The sequence below is a fragment of the Peromyscus californicus genome, unplaced genomic scaffold (assembly GCF_007827085.1).
Source record: "Peromyscus californicus insignis strain IS unplaced genomic scaffold, ASM782708v3 Scaffold_15__1_contigs__length_86483966, whole genome shotgun sequence".
Classification (NCBI taxonomy): domain Eukaryota; kingdom Metazoa; phylum Chordata; class Mammalia; order Rodentia; family Cricetidae; genus Peromyscus; species Peromyscus californicus.
In genome coordinates, this window is record NW_026294447.1 from 24,895,004 (window position 1) to 24,920,216 (window position 25,213).

The 25,213-nt window shown below is 47.5% G+C and overlaps 2 protein-coding genes across 2 annotated transcripts in view; one reads left to right on the forward strand and one right to left on the reverse strand.

The window, feature by feature from the left end:
- The first annotated feature begins 625 nt into the window (after positions 1 to 625).
- Positions 626 to 1,720, forward strand: LOC128110477 (fructose-bisphosphate aldolase A-like). The gene has a single exon (XM_052738178.1). It carries the CDS (start codon positions 626 to 628, stop codon positions 1,718 to 1,720), a length of 1,095 nt encoding a protein of 364 aa, XP_052594138.1.
- Positions 1,721 to 7,095: 5,375 nt separating this feature from the next.
- Positions 7,096 to 25,213, reverse strand: part of Ralgapa1 (Ral GTPase activating protein catalytic subunit alpha 1) — a 253,765-nt gene continuing 235,647 nt past the window's right edge. Inside the window, exon 41 of the mRNA XM_052738549.1 lies at positions 7,096 to 7,781. Coding sequence (XP_052594509.1) covers positions 7,672 to 7,781 — 110 coding nt within the window. The 3' untranslated portion in view covers positions 7,096 to 7,671. The remainder of the gene's footprint in view (positions 7,782 to 25,213) is intronic.

Genomic DNA, 25,213 nt, shown 5'->3' on the forward strand with positions numbered 1-25,213 from the left:
TTTAGCTTAAAAAAGAGGCTTACTTATCTTTATTTTATGTGTATAACTGTTTGTATGTATGTACATGCACCATTGTATACAGTATCCGAGGAGGCCAGAAGAGGGTATTGGATGCCCTGGAGTTGGGAGTCACAGGTGGTTGTGAGCCGCCCCATGTGGGTTTTGGGAACCAAACTCAGGTCCTCTGCGACGGCAGTAAGTGTTCTCAACTGCTCAACTCCAGCCCAAGATTTTTAGCTTCGGTTAGTAAAATTAATCTGTAGATCCTTGTAAAAGAAATACAAAAAGTAATTTTTGTGTTATTCTTTTAATTGCAGATGATTTTTCGGCTAGAAACGGTCACTTTTCTTGTTGGATATTAACTTCTGAGCTGGGTGGTGGTGGTGCACATCTTTAGTCCCAGTACTCGGGAGGCAGAGGCAGGTGGGTCTCCCCAGTGAGTTGATCCATCCCCCCAACCCCCCCCATCCCCGCCAGCTGAGTAGGCTGCGTTCTCTCGGAACACGCCACAGATCCAGGTTCTGGTGACCCTAGCAACGTTCGCTCCGCAGGCCCCTCGCCCACCTGCCACGGCGCCCAGCCGACCCACTCTCTCTTGTGCCAGGAACATGTTGCCATCGGCACTATGCCCTATCAGTACCCAGCACTGACCCCGGAGCAGAAAAAGGAGCTGTCTGACGTCGCTCACCGAATTGTGGCTCCGGGCAAGGGCATCTTGGCTGCAGATGAGTCCACTGGAAGCATCGCCAAGCGGCTGGAGTCCATCGGCGCCGAGAACACGGAGGAGAACCGTCGCTTCTACCGCCAGCTGCTGCTGACCGCCGACGACCGTGTGAACCCCTGCATTGGGGGCGTGATCCTCTTCCACGAGACACTGTACCAGAAGGCGGATGATGGACGTTCCTTCCCTCAAGTTATCAAGTCCAAGGGTGGTGTTGTGGGCATTAAAGTAGACAAGGGCGTGGTGCCCCTGGCAGGAACCAATGGCGAGACCACCACCCAGGGGCTGGATGACCTGTCTGAACGCTGTGCCCAGTACAAGAAGGATGGAGCCGACTTTGCCAAGTGGCGCTGTGTGCTGAAGATTGGGGAACACACCCCTTCAGCCCTTGCCATCATGGAAAATGCCAATGTTCTGGCCCGTTACGCCACCATCTGCCAGCAGAATGGCATTGTACCCATTGTGGAGCCCGAAATCCTCCCTGATGGGAACCATGACTTGAAGCGCTGTCAGTATGTAACCGAGAAGGTACTGGCTGCTGTCTACAAGGCTCTGAGCGACCACCATATCTACCTGGAAGGCACCTTGCTGAAGCCCAACATGGTCACCCCAGGCCATGCTTGCACCCAGAAATTTTCCAATGAGGAGATTGCCATGGCAACTGTCACAGCACTTCGTCGCACAGTGCCCCCTGCTGTCCCTGGGGTCACTTTCCTGTCTGGAGGGCAGAGTGAGGAAGAGGCGTCCATCAACCTCAATGCTATCAACAAGTGTCCCCTGCTGAAGCCATGGGCCTTGACTTTCTCCTATGGCCGAGCCCTGCAGGCCTCTGCTCTGAAGGCCTGGGGTGGGAAGAAGGAGAACATGAAGGCTGCCCAGGAGGAATTCATTAAGCGTGCCCTGGCCAACAGCCTCGCTTGCCAAGGAAAGTACACTCCAAGTGGTCAGTCAGGGGAGGCGGCCAGCGCATCCCTCTTCATCTCTAACCACGCCTACTGAGCAGGGGCAGCTAAGGCTGCCCCTCCAACACCCCAGGCCCCTGCCTACCCGTTTGCTCTTGAGGAGGAGGCCTCGGGCTCTCTCCCCGTCGATCCCTCTTGGGGCCCCTCACGATTTTGGTGTGCGGTATTGTCTGTGAATGCTGACTCCGCCATCCCTTCTAGCCCACTACTAATCAACTGTATAAGGGGGAGAAAGAGCCACCTCTGCCCCTTTCTCTCGGAGACTCGTTGGGGGTTGGGGGGGACAATCAAATCTTGTTCAGAGTCTGTCTCTCATACCACTTAAAGCTTTCCCGCTGCTGCAGCCCGGTGTGTTTTTAAAGTCTGCGTCAAACAGGTGTTTCTTAGCTCCCTTCCTTGTGTCTAGGCCTACTGTAAACTTGGAAAATTGAGCTGTTCTGTCAGTCATCACCTGCCAAGCCTCGAGTCTACATATCAGCAAATGCGCTTCGGTTTAACTATCTTTTCACCGTCATAAGAGAAATAAACATACAAAATAAACGCATCTCAATGCATAGCTGCGCAGGAGTACAGATGTTTTATTAATGAAAATGAATCCAGCTTTTGGTAAGTCATGGCAGCAATATAACATTTCATTGTTTGGTTCTGTGCTAGACAGTCCCTGCTGTTTCCACAAATTCCTGTAATGCTTAATGGACATCTGGAAGAATTCAGCCAATTAATCGAATTCACATAGGAGCTAGGCTAATGGCTGTCTGAAAGGCAGATTACATTAAATCAAACTTGCAATATGAATGAAAGCACTTAATCATACATGCAACATTCATTAGATGGGACACAGCACGTGTTTTGATTGCTTTAATGAAAGATCAGGTAAAGTGCATCAGCTGAGCAGATTGAAAAGGCAGCATGCTTACAAATGTTTGATTATGCCGAATATCAACAGAAACGGTGCCAGTAATTTATAGCAAAACATATTTGTAGGTGTCTAGAGCTGCTGAACGCAGGGAAATGTGGAGCCCGGGCACACAGCAGTGATTAATATGTGATAAAACTTTAGTAGGTGTCAGGAAAAGACAGGGTTCAGTCATTTATAGACACAGGCACACCTTGATGCTGTGGGTGACTTGAAATCTCTGTGAACCCCAATCTCATTAAGGTTCATTGGTGAAAAGGTAACACCAGAGTAGGAACCCCTGACTTAAAAGAGGACTCACCCCTGAAGAGGGAGGCTTCAAAAGCTTCTGGCAGGAGCCCAAATCCTAATGTTCCTAGTTATGCCTGGCCTCTAGAGCCGTGAATATTTTCTACCTTCCCTATAGTTTCTCAGTAACTCCCTCCTAACATTCTAGAAAACTTACAAAGTATGTTTCCTACATAATGTTATTGGCTTTACAAATTTTTAGAATACGATAAAATGCCACTTGCAGATTTTTTTGTAGAAAATAAGGATAAAGAATATATAATATTTTAAAATTACATTTACTATATATGTGGTTTTTAGAACAGGGTCTTCCTATATAGCTCAGGGTGGCCCTGAATTCAAGGTCTTCTCCCCTTTGTCTTCCAAGTGCTAGGATGATGGGTGTGTACCAGTATGCCTAGCTAATGCATTTGGAATTAATCTTGTAATTAATAAAACTATAAAACAATGAAAATTGTATTTGATACAACTATGTATGACTTTCTTCTATGGTGAATTTTAGTATTGGACAGGACTGCCTTTAGAGGTGGTGGGAACCACTCTTTCCCTGGGAGCTGAGGAAGAGCTGACTTTCACTGCTTTAGATGGGTACTAAGGAATTCTGAAAACAGAAAGGGAATAGCACCTGACGGGTCCTACTTAGACATGGTCCCAATGCAAGCTGGCCCGCAGTGGAGCAGGGATTCCATGGCTTTGATAGCAGGGGAGACGCCAAGACAGAAAGGTTGGAGTTGTAGCCACAGGCGTTTCTAATGTCCTATCCAGCAAAACATGGCAGAGGAGAACTGAAAACATCAATTACAAACAAGAGAACAGCTCAGTCCAGAACAACCACAAGCAGCGGGAAGTGGAGATTTATGAATTTTTAAAAGAAAAGCAGGGAAGGACTGGGACATGGGAAAATTGATATTTGAGACGCTTAGTTCACTCATTAGGAAATATGACAAGATAACAAAAAAGCCACTGTTCTGGAATGAAGCCTCCTTTGGCCCATCTGGGCTGCTGAAACAAAGTTACCAGGAACCAGGTAGCCTATGAAGAACAGCCAGCCACTTCTCTCAGTTCTAGAAGAGGAGTCCGGGGTCAAAGCTGCTGCAGGTCGTGTGTCTCGTGGGGGTCTGCATTCTGGTTCCAGGACTGTGCTTCCCTTCCATGTCTTTGCTTGAGAAGGATAGAAGTTTCTCTGGGGTTTGCCCTCATGACCTCACCACCTGCCAAAGGTCTTCTTCTCAAAGCCACCCACTTAGGGTTCCCTGTCAGTGTATGAATTTTGGAGTCACGTGCATTAAGACCGTAGAAAAGTGTGCAGAAACTCATGTGATTGCTGTTTTGTTCTTCTGCATTATATATGCGTTTACAGAAAGGGGAAGGAAAGCCATCTGGATCTGAAATAGCTGTTATTTATATAATCTATCCACTTAATGGTTCTTCTTCTATTCTCTGTCTCTCTCTCTCTTCTTTGAGACAGAGATTCATGTTCCCAGGTTGGGCTCAGCCTCAGTATAAAACCAAAATGTAACCAAAAATGACTCTGAGCTTCTGATTCTCCTGTCTCCACCTCCCGAATGCTGGGATTATAGCCATGCACCACCACGCCTGGTTTATCCAGTACTGGGGATTAAACCTAAGGCTTTGTACATGCTATTAATTAATCTACATTCCCAGACCTTATTTGAAGTAAAGGCTCATGTATCTCAGGCTGGCCTTGAACTTGCTTTAAATCCTTGATCCTCCTGCCTCAGCCTCTGATCACTGGAATTATAGGTATGCACCACCATATCCAGTATATCTCTGACCCTTTGACTTCTAGGGGCTGAGAGAACTACATGGCAGCTTCATGTAATGCTGTTTGCTTAAGCCTTCAAAAAACATTTAGTTAAGTTACTTAAAAGCGTCTATGTTGTCAATCATTTCACCAATGTATAGTGGGGAAAAAACAGTATTATCCTAAATCATTATCCTTGTCACAATTATTTGTGCAGTTTCTCATTGTGAAATATAGTAGTGTATTATAATCTTAGAATTTCAAGTTATTAATGCTTTTGTTTGAAAATAAAATAATTATTTTAATTCACTCAGGTGGGTCAAGAGAAACTAAAAGCCTTTATTTTTCTCCTTGGGCAAGTCATCCATCTCTTGGGCTAAATGACAGGCAACTGACAAACTTAATCTTTTTAGAGCCTTGATCTTGACAGCACTCACTCTGGAGACCCCTCCGAGGATACGACTCTGATGATAATCCCTGGCACCTCCTGGTCTAATGATAATCCCTAGCTCCTTCTGGTCTACCCGTCTAGGCAGGAATCAAGCGCAGGAGTAGAACACAGCTGTTTATAAGATCCAGGCTTTGCTCATTTCTCTACTCTTTTGACCACTTTGTTGAACTTGGCTGGTGATCAAAGGACTTGAACTGTCTTCCTCCTTTCCCAGACAGCAGCCCCGTGAAAAGTGGAAGTAATTCTATCCAGATTCAGTAGTTTTATTTAGGGCTTCGGTTTTTATCATTTTATTTATTTTTCTTGAAGAAAAAAATCTGTTTGTGTGCATGATCTGAGCGTGGGCATGCATGTGCCATAGTGTAAATGCAGAGGTTAGAGGACAACTTTGGACATCAGTCTTTATCTTCCCACCATGAGACAGGGTCTCTGCTCTGCTTCACATACGAGCTCTCTGGCATTTCAGATGCATACTCCCACACCCAGCTTCATGGGAGTCCTGGGGATCGGAGCTCAGGTGACCACGACCGCAGGGGAAGAGTTTACTCACTAAGCCATCTCCCAAGCTCCTTCGTTTGTTTTTTTAGAGATGGAACGTTGTTATGCAGCCCAGGCTGGGTTTGAGGCTTGTGGTGATCCTCTTGCCTCTGCCTCCTGCATATGGATTTTTTTTTTTTTGTATGCATGCTTTACTGTACCTTTATTGTTCTTCCGCCAAAGATTTTTTTCACACTCCAGATTGAACTCAGAGTGAGTAGGACAAAGCTGTCATGTCCATCTGATCCCGACTCCTTGGGTTCAGTCCCCCAGGCTTTCCTTACAGCTGCAGGGAGCCGTGTTTTATGTTGATTTTGGTCGCCTTCACTTCCCCGGCACAGAACGTTTTAAATGGTGATTGATGACAAAGCCTTTTGTTGAACTGCCCCGCTGAGTCAGACAAGGGCTAACACACCTCCACAGCTTCCCTGAGTAGAAGCAGACTCAGAGGTTAAGCAAGTCCCTCGAGGTAACAGAGCAAGTTTCTCAGCCAGGATGAGAATTCACCTGCGTGTGGCTTCCAGGCAGCTCCAGTAAACTCATTCACTCTGCACTGGCTTTCCTGGCACGGCTTGTGTCTCCCTCCCTCTGCCACTGATGTCCTTTTTGTACAGATTCTTCTCAATATAGCATCTGAACTATCCTAAGTCTCTGAGGTTTGAGACAGGGACAGGCTCTTGCTATGTGGCCCAAACTAGCCTTGATCTCGGTAATCCTCCTGCCTCAGCCTTTTAAATGCTGGGATTATTGCCACAAACTACCACATCCAACTAATCCGTAGGTTGTATAGTATAATCTTTTATAAACAATCGCAGAGGGAAGAGTTCAGGCAGATTTTTACATGAATATCCATCAAAATGACTCAGCTCAGCTTCCAAGGCTCTGCCAAATGGTTCTCAACAAGGGGATTACTTGGAGTTTGGAGATAACCCACATGAACACCACTAGACTGTTTGGGCCAGAGATTTCTGCAGTGCACGATCTGCAGAAGCCTACGATTTCGTTTTATTGAATTGCTCGGAATCTTCTCTGGAATACTTACTATGAGTAAAACATTGGGCTGGGCACTTTGTGGACAGGCCCAATCAGTTCTTTCATATAATGAGATCACAGGTTTAATGAATGTAAGCATAGAGCTGGTGGCTAAAGAGTGTGAGGTCCCAAGGTGTCGTGCAGTGGTGTGCGGTGATGTCCTCACACACGGCTGTGTTGGGAGCTGGTATCCGGGAGGCTCTTGGGCTTGAGATGAAATCATCTTTAGGCTCTTCAGTCACAAAACAGACCACACTCCAGTCAGTTCCCCGGGAACAATCTGTGGTTCTGTGGTAGTTAAACTACACGGGGCGGGGGGGGGGGGGGGGGGTGTGTCACAAAGAAGCCGAGGAAAGCAGAACTAAGTGTCGACATTCAACAGCACAACAATATTTCTTCTCAACAGCCAAGCAAAATAAATAAACAAAAAAAGAAAACGGCCAACTTGAGAGGCACTGGAAGTGTAGGTGACCATGCAGTTTTGTTTCCATTAGCTCCCACATCAAAGGCTTTTAAAGTGCTTTACACAATATTATGCCTCACCCTCTGTGAACGAGGGAAGTGTTATTATCTCCAGAGAAAGGTGGAAGGAAGGAGGAAACAAAGGTTTACTTCTTTTATGCCAACTATTTGGTGGAGTATTTGAAATGAGACTTGAAGCCAGGGAAGCAAGAGGGGAGGCTGGGAGAATTTGTAATTGAGGGGCATAATTTCACACGGCCTAAGTGTCTGGAGAACGCTAATACGGCGAATCTTCAGTCCCAGCGAAGTGCAAGGAAAGCCCGGGGCTGCTTCAACCCAGCGCATCCTGCCTGCAAAGAGCAATTCCAGCTCCCGAGAACCCTCCGCTCACAGCAAAGCTGTTCAGTGAAAGTGGCCATGATGAAGATTCTCACATAATTGTCCAAAATATGTCCGGAGTGTTCCGCTATGCACACATGCTTTCTCGGGTGGAGCATTAAATATTTGGGGGACACTGTGCAGACCCTTGCGGTACGCTTAGGGAGGCCTCACATAGCCTGATTCTGCTCCGCTTCTTTTCATCCCTGCTCCTCTTCTGTTATACCACTTTTCTGTGATTTGTTTCAGGGAACTTCCGTGAAGGAATTCTACACAGGAAAATAGATGTAATAGTTAATAAGAAAAATATTGCATTGTTTCATATTTATGAAAACGTCTATAAAATCTAGATACATAGTCAATTCCTTTGAGGACTCCTAGTCCCAATGTTGCCATTGAGAAAAATGGCACTCATAATTATTCACATATATATTATATTTATTCTTATGTGTATGCGTCTGTCTGTGTATATATGCCACACGTGTGCAATTGCCCACAGAAGCCAGAAGGTGTTGAAATCCTTGGAGCTTGAGTTACAGGCAGTTGGGAGCTGCCGAATAAGGGCGTTGAGAACTGAACTCGGTCCTCTGGAAAAGTGGCAAGTGCTCTTTTTTTTTTTTTTCTTTGATTTTTTGAGACAGGGTTTCTCAGTATAGCTTTGGAGCCTGTCCTGGAACTCACTCTGTAGACCAGGCTGGCCTTGAACTCACAGAGATCCGCCTGGCTCTGCCTCCCGAGTGCTGAGATTAAAGGCGTAAGCCACCACCGCCTGGCTTTTTTTTTTTTTTTGGTTTGGCAAGTGCTCTTAATTAATGAGCCAGTTCCTAAGTACAATTTAAAAGAGATGATGGTCTCAATCTGTTATCCAGGATGGCTAGCCATGAACTTCTGTGTTCTAATGATCCTCCTGCCTCAGCACACACACACACACACACACACACACACACACACACACACACACACACGTTTATATACACTTTTGGAGGGCAGTATTGGGAGTTGAACCTAGGTCTTCTTGCATGCAAAGCAAGCACCCTACCGCTGAACCACAGCCCCAGGCTGTTTCAGTTTATTTATTTCTATTTTTTAAATAGCCTCCACACTCTGACAGTCACTGATGCATGCTCCATTCTGGGGAAACCAGGGCGCAGTGGGAAGCCTAGTCAGGCCTGAGGTTGCTAGGCAATGCACTCCTCTCCCGCAGTGGGGAGCCTCATGGAAAGCGCAGGGCAGGCTCCACGCCCTGACCCACCCCAGGTGCTGGAGTTCCTTAGCTGGCTCTGAGCCCCCCGCATGGGTGTCCAGAGTAAGGGACCCTGGTTTCTTCTCAGTGCTGGCAGTGTGGAACCCCTGAAGTCACTGGTGGAGAGCCTTCTGTACCGCTGCGGGCGTGTTCACTCTTGGAAGCTTCTGGAGAGACGTCCACGCTGAACCGTCCTCACGTAAGTAGGGGCAATTCATTGATGGGCGTTTCTGGCTCCCGCTGGCCGCCAGCAGCCTTTGGCTCGCAGTCGCATCCTTCTGGTCTCCGATCAGGTCACACGGTCTCCTTTTCTGTGTCAGGTCACCCAACACCTAGCCCTTCTGTTTTAGATTTTTTAATACTCCGTCTGATGATATACAGTGTCTCCTGATCACATCCAACCCGAATCCCTCTACTCTCATCTTAAGGCCTTCTTCCCACTCCTCGTTCTTACTTCCTTTTTCTTTGTACCTGCTCACCGAGTTCAGTTAGACCTAACCGCATGTACATGGGTGTGATGTCATCCACTAGACCTACATGCATGTACATGGGTGTGATGTCATCTGCTAGACCTACATGCATGTACATGTGTTGATGTCATCCACTAGACCTACATGCATGTACATGGGTGTGATGTCATCCGCTAGACCTACATGCATGTACATGTGTTGATGTCATCCACTAGACCTACATGCATGTACATGGGTGTGATGTCATCCACTAGACCCACAAGCATGTACATGGATGTGATGTGATCTGCTAGACCTACATGCATGTACATGGATGTGATGTCATCCACCAGACCTACATGCATGTACGTGGGTGTGATGTCATCCGCTAGACCTACTTGCATGTACATGGATGTGATGTGATCCGCTAGAGTAGGAACAACCACTCATCTGTCAAAAATGACTCCTCCCCTAAGCCCGAAGCCCCTCAGCTAGGGGTGGGACCTCATGTGCCCCTCCCACATCCATGCGGAAGGTTGTTTGGCTTGATCTCGTCCAAGTGAGCTTACTGCAGTGAGTCCCCGAGTGCCATGTCTGGGGCACCCCTCCCTGTCCTTTGTTCTTACATTCTCTCTGCCCCCTCTTCCGAAATTTTCTCTGAGCCTTGAGCGGATTGGTATAGATGCTTCACGTAGGGCTGAGAACTCAGTAGTTACTCATCCTCAGCATCTTGACCAGTCTCGAGTCTCTGCGGTGGTGGCTATCCACTACAAAAAGAAGCTTCCTTCACCAGGGTCGGAGGCAGCACCGACCTGTGGGGGTGCACACAAATATCTCGCAGGCGGTTTGACAGCACGTCTTTATGAATCTGAGTGGAGGGCTGGAGGTTGAAACATTCAGAAAGTGAGGTGGTCTACCAGCAAGCTGTTGCTGAAAGTATGAATGAAGTCTACTGATCTGGATGCCTAATTAGGGTGTGTGTGTGTGTGTGTGTGTGTGTGTGTGTGTGTGTGTGTGTGTGCATCGCAGACATACTTATGTGTTCTGCGTGCAGGTGTGCATGGAGGCCACAGATCAACTGCGGGTGTCCTCCTCTGTTATTTTCCACCTTATTTATTTATTCATTTTGAGATAGCCTCTCCCACTGAAATAGGAGCTCACTTACTCAGCGAGGCTCCAGGGACTTGCCTGCCTCCACCTCCCTCCTTCTCCACCCATGCCGGGGTTACAGATGCATGCTGCAGTTCTGGCTTGTTTTGTTATTGTTTATGATTTACTTTTTATTTTTAATTATGTGTATGTATGTGTGTCTGTGCATGTGAGCGCAGTACTCTCAGAAGCCGGGAGAGGTTGGATTGGATCCCCTGCAGCCTGAGCTACAGGCATGGGTGCTGGGAACTGATTTTGGGTCCTCTAAAATAGCAGTAAGCATCCTTAACTGCAGAACCATCTCTCCAGCTCCAAAGCTATATAATAATAATAATTTTGGTATTTATATTTAATTGAATATTTATATATCATTATTGTCATTGTTATTGTTGATTGTTTGAGACAAGGTCTCACCGTGTAACCCTGGCTGTCTTAGAACTCTCTATGTAGACCAGGCTGGCCTCTACCTCACAGAGATCTGTCTGTCTCTGCCTTCTGAATTCTGGGATTAAATGTGTGCACCACTATGCCCAGCCTACCTGTAATCTTTAACAACCTCTCCTACTCCACAAAAACAGTAACAATCATGCCTTTGGACAAATCTTCCTTATTGGGAAGCATGATAGTACCTTATCTAAAAGTTACCATGTACCAGGGGCAGGTAAAAGCTTTCTTAATGATTGACAACTCGATACAAGATGCTATCCAGGCCAATGTTCTCATTAGCCCTATGTAAAGTCCCTAGAGACATGGAAGATAAAGGAAACGAAACCAACACTTAACGTTAATCCTTCCCCTTCTCAACAATACTTTCCAGCAAAGTATTTAATATATTTCTCTAAAGAAGCATGGTTGATATCTAAGAGTACAACACTGGAAAGCAAGAAAGCATTATTATAATTGATCCTGCGATCATGTCCTTCATTAAAAAAAAAGGAAAAGGACAGCTTCCCAGTGCATGTTTCTCCTGGGTTTTGGCCACTTTGTTATTATTATGGAATATTATTATTTATATAGAAACTTCAGCTACACTCCTCTGGTAAAAGAGATAGTTTTAATAAGTAAATAATGACAAGCATTTTATTTATTCTGTCTCTCCTGGCTTGTTTGAATCTTCCTACAAATAACACTCTCCTGGGCTGATTACGACAGGTCCCAGCAAAGCATCACACACACTTAGTGGGTATATTATCCCTTGGCAGTTATGACTGGATTTCAAAACGTGGGTTTGTTTTAAGCATTTCTAGGAATAAACCTAGAACATCAGGAAGCTGCCACAGCAGTCCAAGCTGAGCCTGAAGTTGATAGGAACACTGAAGGGAAGCGGAAGTTCGCTCATCTCTCTCCCTTTCCGGAAACACACTTTGCATGTGTGTTAACATTTTCATGTAGCCAGTGGCTCTTCTGATTGTCCCAAAGTTAAATGTATAGTTTTAGACAAATGCCACTTATGAAGGTCAGCTACAGACTTCAAAGGCCATCTCATGTAAGTGAAATTGCACCAACAATTTTATCACTTTTTTTTTGATACTTTCACCAGATGATGTATTCTTTTGCTTATTTACTTTGATATTTTTGTTTGTTTGTTCTTGAGACAAGATGTCACTATGTAGTTTTGGCTGGCCTGGAACTCACAGAGGTTTGCCCTCCTCTGCCTCCTGAGTGCTGGGTTTAGAGGTGTGCACCACAATGTCTGGACTATTTGGGTTATCTTAAAGAGTGCCTGTCCTTCTGTGTCTGTTTGTTTGAGACAGGGTCTTGCTCTTTGACCTAGTCTGGCCCTGAATTTACGATGTACTCCAGGCTACACTCTCAATCACCCCGAGTTAGCCGTCCAGGGCTAGGGTTACAGGCGTGGGCCACCACAGCTGACACAACCATAAGTTTTCCTAAGTACAATGACCACTCTTCCATAGGATAAGGTATAACATTTCTCTTAAAATCATATCTAACACATCTCATTATTAATTTCTGATATAAAATTCAATTCAATGAATTCAATGTCCATTACCAAGAAATCTAGTATTAATGTATACTAAAAGCACATATGAAGGAAGGTAATTTTTGGTTTTAGTTATTTATTTTTTTACATTTTCTGTCAACGCAGTCAAACACTAAAGCTATCTAGTTCAATGGTTTAGGAAACAATGTTGCCAGCTGAAGCTGTGGCATGGATACAGCACATAGTGTGTTCCCACGCATACAACACATAGTGTGTTCCCACGCATACAACACATAGTGTGTTCCCACGCATACAACACATAGTATGTTCCCATGCATACAACACATAGTGTATTCCCATGGATACAACACAGTGTGCTCCCATGGATACAACACATAGTGTGCTCCCATGGATACAACACATAGTGTGCTCCCATGGATACAACACATAGTGTGCTCCCATGGATACAACACATAGTATGCTCCCATGGATACAACACATAGTGTGCTCCCATGGATACAGCACATAGTGTGCTCCCATGGATACAACACATAGTGTGTTCCAGTTGGCCTACCAAATACAAACCTTTCAGAAACTGGGCCTGATTGGTGTAGATACTTGCCTGCTTATTGCCCAGAACACTTTGTTAAGTGAAAGGAAGAATAATGTCTCCAATTGAAAAACAGAGGGAGTTTGGGGCTGGCAGAATGCAATTGTCCAAGTTAGAGCTAGTCAAATTGATCTGAAATCATTTAGATAACAATGTGATGGGCAGTGGAAAGCATTTGTTTATGAAGACAGATAATGCCAGGCAAATCTGATTTATTCAGTCTCATAAAATTACTCAACAAGTTGTTGGCTACAGAAAACTCCATGGACAAACATATATCTAAATGTTTGTAAAAGCCTTTGATGTGGGTCTGCACGGGAGTACGGTAATTGAATGCTGGAAGATGCCGCCCAGATAACAATGCAATTGTGTGCCTATCAGATTTAAACCAGAATAATCGTAAAACAGATCATAATGTCTAGCTAATATATTTGGCACAGACAATAAAAAGGGCCAGTATCTTTACAGATCAACATTGTAAGGAAGTATGAAAATGATTTAGTCTGCTTATGCCAGCTCTTCTTTTCTTCGGAGGGGCACAGTGAGAGGTTTGTCTAAAATGCCTCACAACTGTTTGGACTGAGCTATGATTTTGTTCTCTACTAAGGGTCACAGAATTTGGAATCTATGGTTGTCCACAAAGGCATTATAATAGAGTACTGTAAGTCTGGGTGGTTCCTAAAGCAAGGCAAAGTTGAGTGAAAATATTATGTAAATAAATTCCCTTGTAGATTTTTAAGAGCTGAAAGATAATTTATAAGAAAATAACCATGATCCAGGCAGTGGTGGTACATACCTTTAATCCCAGCACTCGGGAGGCAGAGCCAGGCAGATCTCTGTGAGTTCGAGGCCAGCCTGGTCTACAGAGCGAGATCCAGGACAGGCACCAAAACTACACAGAGAAACCCTGTCTCGAAAAGACAAAAAGCAAAACAAAACAAAACAACAACAACAACAAAAGACCATGAAGATGGGCAGTGGTTGTGCACACACCTTTGATTCCAGCACGCAGGAGGCAGAGGCAGGTGCATCTTTGAGTTTGAGGACTGCCTGGTCTACAGAGCAAGTTCCAGGACAGTCAGGGATATATAGAGAAACGTTGTCTCAAAAAAAGACATCCCCCCCCCCCCCCCCGCAAAGAAAATAACCATAGTAATTGTCTTTAATTGTCTTTTTTTTTTTTTTTTTTTAGAGAAGCAGCAAATAATCAGAAACTAAGGAAAAGGGATGAGGAAGAAAGTGGAATTCAGTTGGGTATGTTTTATTTAGTGCTTTGTTGTATATTTTCTATGTATAACCACAAGGGTGACAATAAAAAAATAATGTAATTGTCTATGAGGTGGCTACTAACTAGTCAGAGAAGAGGCAGGGCCTCAGATCTAAACCCAGGCCCTGAGAGCCCATTGTATTAAACCTTCCAGTTGAGCTTGTGGCTTTGAATGAAGCTGGAGAAGTGGCTGAGAGCACTGGAAAGCCTTCTCTAACCAACTGCGAAAGCATTTAGGAATTTTAACAAGTAGTGTAGCTTTGCTGATGGGTACCCGCTGTAAAAGAGCCAAAGGACTCTAAGAAAGCTATGTAACAGAAAGTCGGATAGAGGTTACATCACAAACAGAAAGACTGAGGATGTGGCTCAGTTGTTGAGAGCTTGTCTAACATGCAGGAGGCCGAGATCAATTCCCAGTGTAAAAGAGAGTGAAATATCACTTTAACAGATTATAAGATGTTGAGTCATATCAATAATAAATGCAAGTTTATTTGAAGACAGCAATACTCTTAGCTTATCTAATTGACATTTTTTTCTCTCATAAGTGACAGAACATAACCAAAGAAGTGGGGAAGTGGTACCCCACACTGGGCTGGGACTCAGGTAGACGATTGTCACTGTCTTTCCTCTCCTCCACTATGATCTCTCCCGACTTACTCTCAGTCCGGTAGTAGCCGGATTGCCGGAGCCCCTCCCCCCCCACTCCAACTCTGCTCCCTGGGGACTCTTGCTCTGGTGAGGATCTTGGTGGCCCCAGCTTTTTTTGGTGGCCCCTCTCAGCCTTTCCACCTAATGTCTCTCCATCCCTTTCTGTCACCTGCTGACCCACAGAAGCAGGCTCAGCCGGGGACCCCACAGCCACCTCCTTTGCTTAGGATCCAGAGAGGTCAGTAGTGACAAAAAAAAAAAAAAAAAAAAAAAAATAGAACACCCGTCCAACAAAGACAAAACCAACTATTGACACTAAGAAACACCCCACATGCCGTAACTCCAGATGCCTAGATCCCAGAGCAAAAACGTAAACACGAGCAGCCAAGACAAAAAGCCTCCTCCAGAAGCCAGTAACCCTACTGCAGCAGGCCCTGAGAAATGCAATACAGCTGAAGCCTGAGACAAGGACTTCAAAGTGTCAATTATAGATACGTTCAAGGATCTGAACAAGAACATGAATAAATCCCTTATTTATGTGTGAAAATCTGAAAATAGACACACACATACACAGTTGAATGAAATAATGAAAACAGTTCAAGACGTTAAAGTAGAATTTAACAAAGAAATAAACTCACTAAAGAAAATCCATACTGGCCAGGCGACGGTGGCCCACGCCTTTAACCCCAGCACTCGGGAGGCAGAGGCAGGTGGATCTCTGTGAGTTCAAGGCCAGCCTGGTCTACACACACACACACACACACACACAGAGAGAGAGAGAGAGAGAGAGAGAGAGAGAGAGAGAGAGAGAGAGAGAGAGAGAGAGTTCCAGGAAATCCAGAGCTACACAGAGAAACCCTGTCTTGGAAAAAAACAAAACAACAACAACAAAAAAACAACCAAAAAAAAAATCAAACCAAAACCCAAAAAAACTCATATTGAAATAAAACTGCGAAGGAAAAATTTAGGATGTCAAACAAAAACCCCAGAGGTAAGCCTCACCAACAGAGTGTAAGACATGTAAGAGAGAATCCCAGGCGTTGAAGACAACATAGAAGAAATGCGTACCTTTGTCAAAGAAAATGTTAAGTTAAAAAATTTCAAGCACAAAACCTCCAGGAAGTCCCAGACACTATGAGAAGACCAAGTCTATGATTCACAGGGAGAGAAGCAGGAGAAGAGACACGGGAGAAAGGCCCAGAAAATATTTGTCGTGAAATCATAGAAGAAAATCCCCTCAGTCCATAAAGGAGACACCTCTCAAGACACAAGAAACATAGAAAACACCTGATGGGACTAGAAAAGAAACTCCCACTGATACGCAATAACCAAAACACTAAAAGCACAAAACAAAGAAAGACATTGAAAGCTACAAAGGAAAAAGACCAAGTGATGTATAAGAGCAGACCCATTAGAATAACACCTAACTTCTCAATGGAGAATCTGAAACACAGAAGGACCCGGACAGATGTTCTACAGACTCCGAGAGACCACAGATGCCAGACTATTACACTCAGCAACACTTTCAATCACAGTGGACGAAGAAAAAGACATTCCACAATAAAACCAAATTTAAGCAATAGCTATTAAAAAACCCAGCAGTACAGAAGTCACTATGTCAGTCTGAAGAGGTCAGCCACACCCAAGAAAACAGGAGGAATTTTTCCTAATTCTTTATATAAAACCACCATTACCCTAATTCCAAAACCACACAGAGACCCAGCGGAAAAAGGAAATTATAGGCCAATATCCCTTATGATCATAGATGCAAAATATTTTCATTAACATATTTTTTTAATTGAATCTTTGGGAATTTTACATCATGCACTCCAGTTCCACTCATCTCCCAGTCCCTCCGTATCTGCCCCTTACTCTTGTAGTGGCCCCCCATGGAAAACTAAAAAAGAAATAACAAAAATAAGATTTTAAAAAATAAAATAAAAATACAAATAATAATATTAATTAAAAAAAACAAACAAAACCATCAAACGAACAAACCAACCAAAACAAAATGAAACACTCCCCTCCTTGGTCTTTCCTGCCTCTCCATCACCTCATATTGTCTTAGTGGCATTGGGAGCTGCTGTGTATCATGCAGTACACCCTTTTGTCCAAACAGCTTTCCTTGCAAATGTTCATTGTGTAATGTGTTGTTGGTCAGGTGCAAGACGTCTGGCCTCTGGCACACCGTCAATACTGGACCCTCACAAAACTCTTCTTGGATATTCTGCTGTTGCCCTGAGTTATGGAGATCCTGCGGCTACGGTTCGGCAGGACCAGTCCCTTCACACACTCCAGCAGGTCATAGATGGGGTAGATGTTGGGGTGGGCCAACTCAAAGACCTGGGTATGTGCCTGGGTGGCAGCAGAGTTGGTCAGTTGGGCGGCTGGGACCACTCCCCTCAGGCGAGCTGCAGAGCCAGCTCTCCCATGCCCATGGTGAGGGGTGGGCCCAGCTTTCACAAGTGTGAGGACCAACTCTGTTGGGGGTGTGGCCAGCTTTCCCGTGCCGTGGTCATGGGAGTCCGTTATCCCAGGGCAGTGAGGGGCCTGACGGGTTCTCTTTTGGTCAGTGAGGGGCTGGGCCAACTCAGCTAGGTCCACGTACTTCAACACATGGTTCAACACTTGGTTCACCTGGGCCCCTCTGGTAGCAGGGGCAACAGACATCAACACAGACCTCAGCTCCGGCAAGGCCATGGACCCAGACATGGCCGTCAGCAACAACTTGAACCAGATGTCACCATGCCCCCAAGTGGCAGCACAGGCCTCTCTGATCTCCCTGGTCTGCAGCATGGTCCCTGGGCTCCAACAAGGTAGTGGCCCTGAAGTTGGGCATCCTTGTGGCCTTTGGTGGCAACAAGGACCATGGACATCAACATAGACCCTAGCTGCTGTAGAACCATGGACCCAGACATGGTCCTCTGCATCATCCCAGCCTGATGTCACCATGGCCCGGGGTGGCTATGCAGGCCACTTAGATCAATATTGCCCCGGCTGCAAGGTGGCCCCCAGACAACAATATGGCTCCAGGTGGCAGCCCAGACCTCGTGCATCTGCCTGGCCTTCAATGGTATTAGGAACCATGGATATCAACACAGACCCTGGGTGCAGTAGGGCCGTGCACTCAGATATGGCCCTCGGCTGCAGCTTGTGCCCAGACGCCACCATGGCCCTAGGTGGCAGTGCAGTCCACCCCAATCTGTATGGCCCCACGGTAGTATGACCCTCAGACACCAACATGGTGTTGGCCCATACCCGGGGCAACTACATAGCCTTCGGTGGTAACAGGAGCCACTGACATTGACGCAGACCCTGGCTTCTGTAGGGTCACAGACTCAAACATGCCCCCCCCCCCCCACTCCGGCAGCAGCTTGGCCCGATTGACACCCTGGCCTCTCAGATCAGCATGCCTTCCAGTTGTGGCATGTTCCTGGTCCCCAACATGGCCTCAGGTGGTAGACCAGGCATCCATGTGGCCTTTGGTGGTGACATGGGCCGTGGACATCAACATGGACCCAGACATGGTCCTCAGCAACAGCACATGTTTGGATGCCACCATTTCCCTGTTGAGACCACTCAGATCAGCATCACCTGGCTGCAGGGTAGATGCAAAAATTCTTAGTACTTGCAAAGCAAATCAAGTACATACGAAAAAAAAAATCATCCACCAAGATCAAGTAGACTTCATGCCAGAGGTGCAGAGGTGGTTTAACATATGAAATCAATAAATACAGCCCACCACATAAAGAGACTGAAAGACAAAACCACATGATCATCTTAAGATGCAGAAGCCTTTGACACAACCCAACACCCCTTCAAGATAAAGTCCTAGAGAGACTAGAGACACAAGGGGGCATACTTCAATATATTAAAGACAATTTGTATCAACCCCATAGCCAACATCAGCCTAGACAGAAAGAAACTCAAAGTATTTGCACTAAATTCAGGAACCAGACAAGAGTGTCTACTCTCTGCCTATCTATTCACTATAGTACCTGAAGTCTTAGCTAGAGCAATAAGACAACTGGAGGAGACCAAGGGGATACACATAGGAAAGAAAGCAGTCAAAGTATCTTTACACATATCAGATTTTATACAGAAAAGACCCTAAAAACTCCACCAGGAAACTTCTGCCGCTGATAAACCCTTTCAGCAAAGTAACCGGATACAAAATGAACACACACAAATCAATAGTTTTCCTACATATAAAAGACAAGTAGAAAGAAATCAGGTCTCACTGGGTATGTTAACCACCCCTCAGGGCAGGCCCCAATGCCCAGGAGGAGTTGGTCGATACAAAAGGAACTCAGTGGTATTTTTGTAGACATTTGTAGACTTGTTTTGCTTTGTTTGGGCATTTTTTTTTTTTGTCATTGACCTTTTGCTTGTTTATTTTGATTTTCATTTTTCTGTTTTTTTTTTCTGGTGTGTTTCTTGTTGTGTTGTTGTTGTTGTTATTGATGTTTTGTTTTGTTTTATTTGAGAGAGAGGGAACATAAAGTTGTGTGGGTAGGGAGATGGGAGGGTCTGAGAGGAGCTGGGGTGGGGAAAACATGATCAAAATATATCGTATTGAAGGGCCCCAGCATACTTGCTTAGCTTAACGCCATTTTTGAGCAGGGCCTGAAAAGTAACTAGAGGTCAGAAAAACAACTTGTACCCTGGATGAGAGCCAAGTCAGCAGGCGTGTCGAGCTCGGGGAAAAACCACGAGCTGTCCTGAGTTTGAACCTGGCCTCATACGAATCGTCCAATCAGAACCCTGTAAACTATGCTTCCTGCTTCTGTACCCGCCCTTCCGCTGCCCAACCCTATAAAAACCCTCCACTCCAGCCCGTGGGCGCGCCAGTCTCTTCAGCCTCTGGAGGGACTGTATCGCCCCGGGTACCCGTGTTCCTGAATAAAGCCTCTTGCTGTTTGCATCTGACTTGTGGTCTCGGTGTAATCTCTGGGCGAGGGTCTCTCCAGAGGGAAGACTCCAGTCGGGGGTCTTTCATTTGGGGGCTCGTCCGGGATTTGAGACCCCCGCCTCGGGACCACCGACCCACTGTCAGGAGGTAAGCTGGCCGGCCACTGTCTGTCTGTATTGTCTCAGTCTGTTTACTTGTCTTTCGTTTTCGTCGGACGTCCTAAGTCAGGTCTGAGTCGGTGGGGGCTGAAGGAGCTGACGAGCTCGGACTTCGCCCACCGAAACCCTGGAAGACGTTCCACGGGTATCTGAAGTCCCCTCTGGGGCACGGAAAGTCCCCTCTGGGGCACGGGAAGTCCCCTCTGGGGCACGGGAAGTCCCCTCTGGGGCACGGTTTTTCGGGGCCACCCACGCATCAGAAGGATACGTGGTACTGGCAGGGGACGGAGAATTCAAACACTCCGCGTCCCCATCTGAGTTTTTGCTTTCGGTTTTACGCCGGAGCCGCGCAGCGAAAAATTCTGTGGTCTGTCTTGTCTGTTTGTTTCTCGTTGTGTGTTTAACCCTTCTTTATTTGGAGACCACCATGGGACAGGCTGTCGCCACCCCATTGAGCCTAACCAAGGACCACTGGTCCGATGTTAAGGCCCGAGGAAACAATGAAGGTGTCATTGTCAGGAAGAAGAAATGGATCACCTTCTGCGAGGCCGAATGGGTCATGATGAATGTCGGCTGGCCGCGAGAGGGATCTTTTAACCTCTCTCTTATTTCGCAGGTGGAGGGTAAGGTTTTCGCCCCTAGCCCTTATGGGCATCCCGACCAGGTCCCATATATCACCATCTGGAGATCACTGGTCGAGAACCCATTTCCATGGGTTAAGCCTTTCCTTCCGCAGCCCCCTCCAGTCTCTGGGCCTTCTGCGCCCCCCAACCCAGACTCCTCCCTTTACCCCGTGCTCCCTCACAAGGAGACTCCTAAGCCTCCAGTCCTTCCCCCAGACCCCAATACTCCCCTTATAGATCTCCTGACGGAGGACCCACCACCATATTGAGCCGGACCACCTGGAGAGCCGGCCAAAGCGGCCCCAGCCGCCGCCCCGGTGGCGGCGTCCCCGGCCGTGCCCGTGGCAGATCCGGAAGTCACCTCGACTCGCAGGACCCACGGGGCTGAAGAAGAGGACGCAGCCCCGTCCCCCATTGCCGGCCGCCTCCGCGGCCGCCGGGATGGCCCCCCTATTGAGTCCAGGGCCTTCCCGCTCAGAGAGGGGCCGAATCGCCAGTTGCAGTACTGGCCCTTTTCAGCCTCAGATCTCTATAACTGGAAACAATATAATCCCCCTTTCTCCAGGGATCCTGTTGCCTTAACCGGCCTAATTGAGTCCATCCTAGTGACTCACAGGCCGACTTGGGACGACTGTCAGCAGCTCCTGCAGACCCTCTTAACAGTAGAGGAGAAGCAGAGAGTTTTCCTGGAGGCCCGGAAGCAGGTTCTGGGCGACGATGGGAGGCCAACCCAACTCCCAAATATCATCGATGCAGTTTTTCCCTTGACCCGCCCAGACTGGGACTTCAATACACCTGAAGGTAGGGAGCATCTACGTCTCTATCGCCAGTTGCTCTTAGCGGGTCTCCGAGCGGCCGCCAGAAGGCCTACCAATTTGGCTCAGGTAAGGAATGTGATACAGGGAAAGGAAGAAACACCCGCTGCATTTTTAGAGAGGCTGAAGGAGGCTTATAGGATGTACACTCCGTATGATCCAGAAGACCCAGGGCAAGCACCAGGTGTCATCCTATCATTTATCTATCAGTCTAGCTCAGATATCAGAACCAAATTGCAGCGGCTGGAAGGTTTACAGGCGCTAGGTTTGCCAGACTTATTGAAGGAAGCAGAGAAAGTGTTCAATAAGAGAGAAACTCCTGAGGAGCGTGAGGAAAGGAGATGGCAGAAACAAGAGGAAAGGGACAAGAAACAGCATAGGGAGATAAAAAAGGTTTTGGCCGCCGTTGTGTCTCAGGGACAGCGGAGAGAGGGAGATAGGTCGGGAGAGCGAAGGAGGCCACCCCTTGATAAAGATCAATGTGCTTACTGCAAGGAGAAGGGACACTGGGCCCGAGAGTGCCCCAAGAAGCCACAAGGACCCCGCCGGCCCAAGCCCAAGACTGTAGACCTCCTTAGTCTGGAAGACTAGGGGAGTCGAGGCCAGGAGCCCCCCCCTGAGCCTAGGATAACCCTCAAGATCGGGGGGCAGCCCGTGACCTTCCTGGTTGATACTGGTGCCGAACATTCAGTCCTAACCCATGCCGGAGTGCCTCTTAGCCGGCATTCTGCACTGGTGCAGGGGGCAACTGGAAACAAGAGGTATTATTGGACTGCCGAGAGAAAAGTCCAACTGGCATCAGGGCAAGTAACTCACTCCTTTCTGCACATACCTGAATGCCCCCATCCGCTGTTAGGACGGGACCTATTAACCAAATTGAAGGCACAAATCTATTTTGATGAGAAGGGACCGAGGGTCACGGGTCCTAAAGGAGACTCTCTACAAATCCTTGCCCTCAGTTTAGAAGAAGAATACCGTTTGTTTGAACCAGAACCCCCGGAGAAATCTCCTGAGGAACTACAGAACTGGCTGAGAGAGTTTCCTCAGGCCTGGGCAGAGACTGGGGGCTTGGGGCTGGCACACGATCAGCCACCGCTGGTGATCTCACTAAAGGCCTCCGCAACTCCCGTTTCAATTAGACAATACCCAATGTCACGGGAAGCTCATGAGGGGATCAAGCCCCATATTCGAAGGCTCCTAGACCAAGGGGTGCTAAAGCCCTGCCAGTCCCCTTGGAACACCCCTCTCTTGCCTGTTAAGAAACCGGGGACAGGGGACTACAGGCCGGTCCAGGACTTGAGAGAGGTCAATAAGCGGGTGGAGGACATACACCCCACGGTGCCCAACCCCTATAACCTTCTGAGCACCCTCCCACCGACCCACGTCTGGTACACTGTGCTAGATCTGAAGGATGCCTTCTTTTGTTTGAGACTGCACCCTCAAAGTCAAATGCTATTCGCTTTTGAATGGAGGGACCCAGAAAAAGGGCTTTCGGGACAGTTAACCTGGACCCGGCTCCCTCAGGGCTTCAAAAATAGCCCAACCCTCTTTGATGAGGCCCTACATGCAGATCTGGCCGGATTCCGGGTCGAACACCCAACCCTGACTCTGCTCCAGTACGTGGATGATCTACTCCTGGCGGCCAGGAGTCGAACCGAGTGCCTGGAGGGCACTCGAGCCTTATTGGCCAGACTTGGACAAAAGGGCTATAGAGCCTCAGCCAGAAAGGCTCAAATATGCCGAGATAAGGTTACCTACCTGGGCTACACCCTGAGCGGGGGGCAAAGATGGTTAACAAGAGCGAGGAAGGAGACGATAATCTCCATCCCCCCTCCTCGGAACCCCCGCCAAGTTCGAGAGCTCCTGGGTACGGCTGGGTACTGCCGCCTTTGGATTCCTGGCTTTGCCGAACTGGCAGCCCCATTGTACCCCCTCACTAAACCAGGGGCCATGTTCCAATGGGAGGAGAAGCATCAGAAAGCGTTCCAACAGATCAAGAAGGCCTTACTCGAGGCCCCGGCTCTGGGTCTGCCAGATCTAACCAAGCCCTTTGAGCTGTTTGTGGATGAGAACTCAGGTTTTGCCAAAGGGGTACTGGTGCAAAGACTGGGACCTTGGAGGAGACCTGTAGCGTACTTGTCCAAGAAATTGGACCCGGTGGCTACAGGATGGCCATCATGCCTCCGCATGGTGGCAGCCATCGCCGTATTACTTAAGGATGCCGGGAAGCTGACTCTGGGACAGCCGTTGACTGTGCTGGCCTCCCATGCAGTGGAGGCCTTGGTCCGACAACCACCGGACAGATGGCTTTCTAACGCCAGAATGACTTACTATCAGGCCTTACTGCTGGACTCAGACCGGGTAAATTTTGGGCCGACAGTTTCCCTTAACCCTGCTACCTTGCTGCCACTGCCTAGCCCCTCCGAGGAGCATGACTGCCTCCAGATTCTAGCCGAAGCACATGGCACCCGCCCTGATCTGACAGATCAGCCGCTTAAGAATCCAGACGCTGTCTGGTACACAGATGGGAGCAGTTTCCTGGAGGAGGGGAAACGCAGAGCCGGGGCAGCTATAACCACCGAATCGGAAGTGGTATGGGCATCGTCACTCCCGCCCGGGACATCGGCCCAGCGCGCAGAACTGATTGCGCTCACCCAAGCTCTCCGGATGGCAGAAGGTAAGAAGCTCACAGTTTATACTGACAGCAGATATGCCTTCGCCACTGCGCATGTCCACGGGGAAATCTACAGACGGAGAGGCCTGCTGACGTCCGCGGGTAAGGAAATCAAAAACAAAAAAGAGATCCTAGACCTCCTAAAGGCCCTGTTCCTCCCGCTCCAACTCAGTATTGTCCACTGCCCAGGGCATCAAAAGGATGACTCTGCGGTAGCCAGAGGGAATCGGCTGGCGGATCTGACTGCCCGAACAGTGGCTTCCCAGCCAGCAGGGAGCAGCCAGTTGATGGCCATACAAGAACCACAGCCTGAGAGAGACCCCGTGCCCTATAGCCCAGAAGACCATGAGCTAGCAAAGAAAATGGGGGCGGACTGGGAACAAGGAAGACAGGCATATATACTAGGGGACCGGATGGTCATGCCAACCTCCCATACCCGATACATGCTAAGATTCCTCCATGCTTTGACCCATTTGAGCAAAAACAAGATGAAGACCCTATTGGACAGAGAAAACACCTGGACAGTGCTGCTGAACCAGGATCAGGTACTTCAGCAGGTAACTTCTACCTGCCCAGCCTGTGCTCAAGTCAACGCAGGAAAGGTTCATCTAAACAAGGGGGCCCGCCAAAGAGGCCATCGTCCTGGTGTTCATTGGGAAATAGACTTTACAGAAGTAAAACCCGGACTCTATGGGTACCGGTACCTCCTGGTCTTCGTGGACACTTTTTCTGGATGGATCGAGGCATTTCCAACCAAGAATGAGACGGCTAATGTGGCAACAAAGAAACTGTTGGAAGAAATCTTCCCCAGGTACGGGATGCCTCAAATATTGGGGTCGGATAACGGGCCTGCCTTCGTCTCTCAGGTAAGTCAGAAGGTGGCCAAACTATTGGGGGTTGATTGGAAACTCCATTGTGCATACCGTCCCCAGAGCTCAGGACAGGTAGAACGAGCTAATAGAACAATCAAGGAGACTTTAACCAAATTAACGCTTGCAACTGGCACTAGAGATTGGGTGCTCCTACTTCCCTTGGCTCTCTACCGAGCCCGAAATACTCCTGGCCCACACGGCCTAACCCCTTTTGAGATCATGTATGGGGCCCCACCTCCTGTTGTAGACTTTCTCCATCCTGATATTTCCTCCTTTGCTACCACCCCTACTTTAGAGGCACATCTTCAAGCCCTCCAACTGGTGCAGAGGGAGATCTGG

What these genes read in the sequence shown, in the direction of transcription:
- LOC128110477 (XM_052738178.1), top strand. Translation starts at nt 626, where the DNA reads ATGCCCTATCAGTACCCAGCACTGACCCCGGAGCAGAAAAAGGAGCTG.